The sequence below is a fragment of the Zootoca vivipara genome, chromosome Z1, assembly GCF_965207765.1.
Source record: "Zootoca vivipara chromosome Z1, rZooViv2.hap1.1, whole genome shotgun sequence".
In the NCBI taxonomy this organism is placed as follows: Eukaryota; Metazoa; Chordata; class Lepidosauria; order Squamata; family Lacertidae; genus Zootoca; species Zootoca vivipara.
Window position 1 is genome coordinate 16055737 of NC_142583.1, and position 8854 is coordinate 16064590.

At 41.4% G+C, this 8854-nt stretch overlaps 1 protein-coding gene across 6 annotated transcripts in view; it reads left to right on the forward strand.

Annotated features, from left to right (window-relative positions):
* The window catches only part of TEC (tec protein tyrosine kinase), a 55900-nt gene extending 47707 nt beyond the window's left edge, over positions 1–8193 (forward strand). For all 6 annotated transcript variants that reach the window (XM_060278885.2, XM_060278886.2, XM_088660900.1 and 3 more), the window contains exons 12-18: positions 22–96; positions 1592–1763; positions 2733–2949; positions 4083–4147; positions 4650–4768; positions 5567–5724; positions 6933–8193. In XM_060278885.2, coding sequence (XP_060134868.2) covers positions 22–96; positions 1592–1763; positions 2733–2949; positions 4083–4147; positions 4650–4768; positions 5567–5724; positions 6933–7004 — 878 coding nt within the window. In that variant the 3' untranslated portion in view covers positions 7005–8193. The remainder of the gene's footprint in view (positions 1–21; positions 97–1591; positions 1764–2732; positions 2950–4082; positions 4148–4649; positions 4769–5566; positions 5725–6932) is intronic.
* The last annotated feature ends 661 nt before the right edge of the window (positions 8194–8854 follow it).

Below are 8854 nucleotides of genomic sequence, written 5' to 3' on the forward strand. Positions count from 1 at the left end.
GGATTTCCCCCAAACTTCCAGGTCTTGTTACAAGGTTACGATACCCAGTGACTCCAAAGGTGAAGCCCTCCCCAACTACAGCAGGATTCAGTTATGGTATGTTTACACACCTACATAACAAAAGATTTATTTTGAAAGTGTGGGGATCACATTCTGTAAATCTACAAAGAGGCAATTTTGTTTGAAATTGAGTATCTTCTTATGTTCTTGGTAACGGATAGTTCAACATCTGCAGTGCTGAAAAGCCTTCTCAACTCTGTAAGCCTACGCTTGATGAAATTAGACATGACAGTCATGTGATGGCCCTTACATGCTTGTTTTTATTGACTAAATAACAGCCATGGGATGGGGCAATCTGGATGAGGACCACTGCATGAAGGATGAGGGGTTTTTTTTAACACTTTGCCCCCGCCCTGGTCCTGATTTAGATCCCCACTTCCATGGTTGGTCCAGGGAAGTTGACATTGGCACTTGTAATCTTAGCCCAGAGCAACTAACAGCCACGGGAACAAAGAGTTAAAAGAGCCCCCTCCCTACACCTCTTGGAAAAGAGCCTTCTCATAGTTGCTATTTGGTAAAGAAGAAAACAAACACACAAGCGCCAATCCTGTGATTGGGTTTATGTCTCGTTTAGGCCTTAAAATTGCCTTTCCCAGGACAATATAGTAGGATCTATTCTTCCCCTTCTCTATGATTATTATGATAGGTTAGGTCCAACAGTAATTCATATGAAATATAATAGAGTGTAACTAGACTAAGGGGGAAAGGGGAAATATTGGCACTAGAAAGATGCTGGAACAAGAATTAATCACCATGTTAATGACAGATGGGATGTGAAGTAATGTCTTAAATTACAAAAGCATAGTCCGACACATTAGGGGTTGAAGCTTTCTTGAGAAGTGACACAAGCGGCCCAGAGAAGTACCAGACCGCAGTGCTTGTATTTTAGCAAACAAAGGCTGGGTTGGCTTCTGTCAAGTGTGAGAAGCATGAGAGATGTTGCTTCAGAAGGGGCAAGTGGATTACAGTACACAATCTGCATTTGTTGGTTTGGGCCTATCCACACCTTCCTCTTGTTGCGCTCCAGGTTTTCTCTTGATTGATGTTTGCTCTCTGATTTAGAACTGAATAGTGGGTTTTCTATGGGAAAAGGAACAAGGACAAGAGGGGATACTGCTTGGACCCCTGCCTAGAAAGTCAAGCAGAAAACTGCTTGGACGAGCCCTCAATAAAATGTCTCCTGTGAAAGATTTGTATTAGAAAGTTGGGAGCTTAGGTATAAAAGGTTTTAGATTTCTTTAAATAAAAAAACAAAACTACAAGAACCTGTTGAGTGAAGAGGATTCCTGAAGATCCAGTTGCTGTGGAGTATTCTTCTTTGAGAAAGATGTCCCAACTACAGTATCCATTTTTTAAAGGAAAGCTTTGAGAATGAGAAGTGGGGATCCTGCAGTGAGTGCCAAATTTCTCTGGTTGTGGGAAAGGATGGATCATGGTTTTGGCTGAGTCAGAAAAAGAAAAAGGGAACCCGGGGTGGGGGCATAAGCATTGTCTTCCCCTGAACACCTTTTTTTATTTTCCTCCCTTGTAGAGAAATGGGAGATCAATCCTGCCGAGCTCACCTTCATGAGAGAGTTGGGCAGCGGCCTTTTTGGTGTGGTGCGCCTTGGCAAATGGAGAGCGCAATATAAAGTGGCCATCAAAGCAATCCGAGAAGGTGCAATGTATGAAGAGGACTTCATAGAAGAAGCTAAAGTGATGATGTAAGTAGCGTGTATAGGTGCTAGGCTTTGCTTTTAAAACCCTAAAGAGCCTGGTCCTTATGTATCTTCTCCCTAGGGTATTTGCATGCACCTTTATTTATTTAAAGTATTTGTATTCCACCCTTTGGCTGAAAAAGCGCTCAGAGTATATTTGGTGTTTTGTTGGAGGGGATGCCAGGGAACAGGAAATTATGTTCACATGTGGTAGGGGTTTAAATACTGTATGTACAATTTTTCTGTCAAAAGGTCTTTAAGGAGATAACAGAAATCACTGGGTTAAAGCTGACTGAAAGTCCAGAGGTAGCATTATTATCAATTTACGATGGAGTGGAAGGTTCGCAGGCTACGAAGGGCTTGCTCACAAAATTATTGACAGCTGCACACATTATTATAGCTGGGAAGTGGAAGGGGCGGGCAGAATATAAAATAGAAGAATGGTATAAAGAGGTGTGGGATGTAGCTATTTTTCATAAAATAACATGTGCCATTAAAGGAAGATGGGGACTTAGCAGGAGAAATGATTTTGAGGAGATATGAAGGGTGTTTGTAGAATTTGTACTGTTAAAATGGGAAGGGTCAAACCATCGCAAGAGGTGTTGAAATCTTGGAAGGTTGGATAGTTACAGTAGAATGGTCTCAGTGGTGGGGTGCACATTTTTATTCTTATTTATTTATGATTATTACTTTGTCAGAATAAATAAAATAATTTTAAAAAGAAAAGAGTCTCATAGTGTCCCACAAATATCAGGAGTGAAAACCTCAGCTCAGTCTTTAGACATGATGCACACGAAAAAGCGAATGGAGGGAGTAGGAAAAAAAGTAACTCAGGCACAATTCTTAAAAGTCATAGTGATAAGTCTTAAAATGACCAGCTGGGATAGAAATAGTTTGGGGAGCTTTAGGGAATGGCCAAAGACTGCTGGTCACTCAGCAGAGGCAATTAAATATATGGATTTTAATTCCTTTCAGGAAGTTGACGCATCCAAAATTAGTCCAGCTGTATGGTGTCTGCACCCAGCAGAGACCTATTTATATAGTGACAGAGTTCATGGAGCACGGCTGCCTCCTGAATTACCTTCGGCAAAGACGTGGACACTTTACTAAAGACCATCTGCTGACAATGTGCCAGGATGTTTGTGAAGGGATGGAGTACCTGGAGAGAAACAGCTTTATTCACAGAGATCTGGTAAATAATATAATGAAGAGTCTTTATATTTTGCTTCATGTAGAAAATGTAATTATTAAGGAAACAGTGTTCAGAATGCCTGTTTTTGGTGGTTTATAAATATTGTCTTACTCAGTTGGGGTGGCCCAAAGGGAAAGGAAGGCAGGATTCTTATCACTTAACATATGCCAGAGGTTTTCAACTTTTTTTGAGTCCACGGCTCCCTTAACCACAACCACGTTCTTTCTGCAGCACCCCTGTGGGGCTCAGGAGCCCCGTTATCTCACCCCTTGCCTGCAGAGCTGGCAGCCTCTCACCCTTTTTTGAACACCTTCCCTTGTGGAGTGTTCCCTCAGCCTCCTCTCCTCTCCCCTCTCCTTGGGAGTCCTCCGGGGAGCTGCTGTTGCCGTCCCTGGTCTCTGAGCTGCCCCCCCCCTCGCCCCAAAGAGAGGTGCCTCTCAGAGGCACAATTCGTCTGCAGAGCTTATAACCAGAGCTGCTGCAATAAACAGCTGTGCAAACCTTGGGGAGGCAGAAGAGGGCATCAGAAGTGGGAGGGAAAGAATAGTAGCCAAGCTCCTGCTCAGGAGTCATTCATGGCACTTGTTTGAGATCTTTGGACATGGGACAGGATACAAATGTAACTAATAAATATGTTATTTTGACTCTCAGATAATTAGGGAACAGTTAGCCTTTTCTTTTTCTTACGCTTTCATGTGGAAACTCCCAAGAGATTTTCAGACTGGGGACTAATTTCAGACAGGTGTATTGGCATGTGAGAAGGAGGCACCAAAGCTACCTGCCATCTTTAGCCACCCCAAATATCAGTATGTGATGTTCAGTTGGCTGAATTATTTTATGAAAGTCACTTCAGTCCTAGCTGAACTTGGGATCAGGCCAACGAGAGATTATTATGCAATAAATTTGTTAGGGTCTACAGTCCCTTTTTGTAATTTTTGCTACAGCTCCTGTCCCTCCTGCCTCTCATTCTGCTGCTTTCAATGGCATCCAAAATATGCCTCCACCTAAGGCAACCACTTGAGGTGTGCTAGGGTTGCCTCTGCACAGTTGCAGTTTTCAAAATTTAAGCTTAGCACATTCTTATCCGGCTGTATCATCACTGCAAATATTAACATGCCTGTGTTTTCCCTCAGGCTGCTAGAAACTGCTTAGTGAATGAATCAGGGGTGGTGAAAGTGTCTGACTTCGGAATGACAAGGTACTGGCCCCTGGAATTTAAGTGGAATTGATGCATTTTGCATGGGCAAATGTGAAAATTACAAGTACCTAGACTGAGCTGGCATTTGTACCTAGATTGAACCTGCATATCTTGCTGTCTACCAAGCCAAATGCAGCTTTGAAAGGGACTCCTGAAGACGCCCGAGGGTGGTGGGGCGGGGGGATCAGATGATGTCATTGTGATTGGTGGATTTACTCATAGACGGAGGCCTGCAGCTGCTGCATACCTGAAATTGCAAAAAAGGGGGGCAAAGGGTTGCAGTTGTCAAATTCCTGACAGCTCCTAATAGACTAATAAATGCGAGTACAAGTACAGATTACAAGTTGTTGCAGATTTAAATATTAGTTCCATAGTGAATACTTTCAAATGATATTTGTGAAGTTTACAAGTAGCCACTAGATGGAGGTGTGAACACTTACCTCTTGATGGGCTTCTAGGGCTGGTTTCAGACTGGAGGAATCATAGTGTTTTCCCTTTTTAGGTATGTGCTTGATGACCAGTACACAAGCTCTTCAGGTGCTAAGTTTCCTGTGAAGTGGTGCCCCCCAGAGGTTTTTAATTATAGCAGGTTCAGCAGCAAGTCAGATGTCTGGTCTTTTGGTAAGGTGGCAATGTTTTTATTCTATTTAAAATGTGGAGGTATTGGCTACAAACTGACCACATAATTTGTACTTACTATTTAGAATTGGGGTGGACAACACTTTGGCTAGTGGACCAGATTGTTATCTCACCTACCCTTTGTGGACCAGGTTTGACAGGTGGGCAGAACCAGCCATTTGTCAACCACCTGACCTTTTTTACCTTCAAGGGTCTCAGCCCCTTTCAAAGCACTCTTTGAGAGAGGGGTTTCTGAAGATCTGATAAGCCGAAGCATCATGTGATAGTCATGGTTGTCTGAATAGGCCATCAAACCTTCTCTGAGATGTTACACATAATCTCTTCAGTCTAACTAATTTTTCTCCAAATGGCTTATTCTCAGTCTTACTGTTCCAGTGTCAATTCTAAATTATCTTAGAAGACTTGGGACCAGCAGGCATAAGGAACAATAAGTAACTTTTTAGGAATTAAAAAAAAATTCCTTCAGTAGCACCTTAAAGACCAACTAAGTTTATATTTTGGTATGAGCTTTCGTGTGCATGTATCTGAAGATGTATCTGAAGAAGTGTGCATGCACACGAAAGCTCATACCAAAATATAAACTTAGTTGGTCTTTAAGGTGCTACTGAAGGATTTTTTTTTTTTTTGCTTCGACTCAGACCAACATGGCTACCTACCTGTTTTTAGGAATTATTTTCTATTAACATATTTGCCATTACAGATACATCATGCATGTTCTAGTTTAAATAACATCTCTCTGGTAATCAGCCAACAGTCTTTTTGTGTCTCTTAATTTTTCAGGTGTTCTCATGTGGGAAGTATTTACTGAAGGCAAAATGCCCTTTGAGACAAACACAAACTATGAAGTAGTGACTATGATTAGCCAAGGACACCGTCTATTTCGGCCAAAGTTAGCATCTAAGAATATTTATGATGTGATGTTGCTGTGCTGGCATGAGGTACAGTACCTTATATTTTAGTTGTACATCTCCATGTGATCCCTGATATACAATACAGGAATGCTTTATACTTAACTATGAAGGCAGAGAACAATCAAGGCTAAAAAGAACAAAGCAAAAAAAGAAGGCAGGATAGCTCAATCAGTAAAAGCATGAAACTCTTAATCTCAGGGTTGTGGGTTTGAGCCCCACATTGGGTAAAAAGATTCCTGCATTGCTGGGGGTTGGACTAGATGACCCTCGGGATGCCTTCCAACTCCAAAATCCTGATTCTATATAATTTGAAAGTATAAATCTAGTACAGACCCAGGGTTTCTGTACTGGAGCAAACTGGATTTGCACCGACTTGTCTCCCCATTAATGTAGTGGCATCTCATGGTTTTCTCAGACCTTCCCCTCTTTAAATGCTATTCCCCCCCCCAATCATTGGAAAGTCCAAAGGGGCAAGGATCAAAGAACCCTGCATTTACTGGGGGAAAGGTAAAACAGTGAAACAGGGAGGACATCATGCTCCAGTGTGGACAAGCCTTTTGAGTGGAATTTGCATGGTTCCTGAATTGTAAGAATGACCAACTGCTACTTGATGGAATCACTTTGGAGGCACAGGTGAGAGAAATGCCATAAAAAAAATAGAAAGGGGTAAGTAATTAGAGAACCCGTGACACCAAGAAGTGACTGGCCTTCTTATAGAACGTTGCACCTTCAAAAAATGGTTTTAGGAATCAAGTAGAATTGCTTACATCACATACATGCAAAAGGTTACCCTCTAACAAAATAAAACCTTTATCATTGTTAGCAAATTCATACTGATACTCCTAAATTCTGAGCTCAGTTGGAGGATGACCTATATGATTTAGTAATTGCAGTGAAGAATGAGAAATTATTTGCTTCACTCTGTTCTAAGAATAAAATAAAAATCCCCATACTTTATACTCATTCATTTTCCCTCTGTAACTCGGGTTGGATGGTCTCTAATGTTATTTTAAAAACAATTATTTTATTCATTTGCAATTGTGTCCCCCCCCCCAATTATCTGAGCAGTACACCAGGTGAATTAATGGAAAGGTGGTAGCGGTGGAGCAATCCTCTCTACTACTGTATTATTAGCTTTTATCTGCTGTTTTGTTGTTGTGTTAATAAAAATATTGTTTTAATCAGAGTTAAAGAATTGGCAGCTCACAAGAATAATACTATCTATTAATTTCTAGAAACCAGAGGGACGCCCTACATTTCAGGATTTGCTGCAGATGATTGATACCATAGCAGAAGATGCTTCCTGAAAAGGCATGAGAGGAACAAAGTTGTTCACAGTAGAGACAGCATCATGAAAAGAAATGCTCCTAGATGTTGCTTCAAAGGGCCACATACAGAGACAGGGCAACAGTGCAGTGTTTCCTTCTGCTTAAAAGGAAGTGTTTTACCAAGATAGCCATAGTTTGCTCAGCCATTTAAACAGTCTGTGGAGTAGACACTGATGAGGTGGAAATCATGGTTCTTGGCTGGGGGAAGAAACAGGATGGAACCACACTTTGAGCCCTAAATTGCAGAGCAGTAACTGGATTTTATAAAGTCTCTTCCCACTTCTGTCAACCAAATGTTGAGGAGTGGCAAGGACTAGATTCTTCAGCAGCAATGTTTCCAAGGCTTTCCTGAAAATGCAGCGCCACATTGGCTCACCAAAGCTATAAATATTGCCGTTAGCTCGTGATCTTGCAGTGCTCTTTTGTTTTGCTTCCTTTAATAGTTGGCACTGCAGCACCTCTCAGCTGTTCCACCTCAAATGAAGGACAGTGTGCTTTTAATCTTCTCTCCTGGACTTTTTCTACAAAATAACTATAGAGGCAGACCAGAGGCTAGTCCTATGATACTGCTACTGGACAGAGTGTTGGATTCCAAATCCCTCTTCACCAATGAAACACTTATGGGGATTGTGGGCCAATTGCTATCTTTCAACCTAACCTACCTCACAGGGTTGTTGAGAGGCCAAAGGGAGAGAGGACAAGAGAATCTCGAGTTTCTTAGAGGAAGGGTGGGATTAATTTTTTTTAGAAGTTCTAGTGGATAACAAGCTGCTGCAATTCACCCTGAGCCTATGGATTAGGAAAATGTATTAAATAAAGAAGAAAACCTGCTTGGGGGGGGGGGACTTTGACAGCATTCATATTTAAATATATATATATAGTTCACATCCTGTAAATATATACACTGCACACATGTATTTATATGAATGGGACTTTAGGTTTTCTTGAGAGATTTGCAAAGCACAACTTGTTGAATCCTTTTTATGTTGCACATGTAGTTGAACACATCGCCAAGAGTTGAAAGAGTAAAGTTTCAGCGTTATTACAAATTGAAGAGTTATTGGTCAGTGTGCTGCAGTTGATAAAATGCTCTTCACAACCCTCATAAAATATTGTACCAAAAATGTGTCTATTAAATAATATGCATATTGTTTGAAATCTTGATAAAGGCTGTGCCACTGATTTTTATTTCCAGACTTGTCTGGAATTAATTTTAACACTCTTGCATTAGGATTCCCCCAAGATGTTTTGCTGCTCTGGTCTGCTGTGCTGCACAGTGGGACATTCAAGTCTTCTGCAACATTCTACTAGATACCCAAGCCACCTTAGATGCAGGAGAGAAACTATAACTCAAAAAGGTAGGCCTCCTGACAGCGATTACATCAAATTATGACTCCTTGTAACCATGGGCTCCATACTATCCAAATTACATCCCCAAGGATAGCAGAATTACCTGCATAAATTCAAGCAGATGACATTGGAATAATTGCTATTTTACATAATACAGTGGTACCTCGGTTTTCGAGTGTCTCAGAAGCCAAACGTTTCGGAACCCAAACGCCGAAAACCCGGAAGTGAACACTTCCAAGGCACGTTCCTCGATTTTCTCAATTGAATTTGCCAACCACCCACTTCACTTCCAGTCTTCCGGAACAGATTACGTTCGACAACAGAGGAACCACTGTTATTACCTTAGAAAAATTCTAGTCATGGGAAGAGGTGAGACAAGTCTCCCCTCCCCCATTTTTTCAGCTATGTTGCTGGCTTCTGAAATCTCTGTCTACGCAAACTTTCAAGCGTATCTCTAGCACAGCTAGAAAGCAGCTATC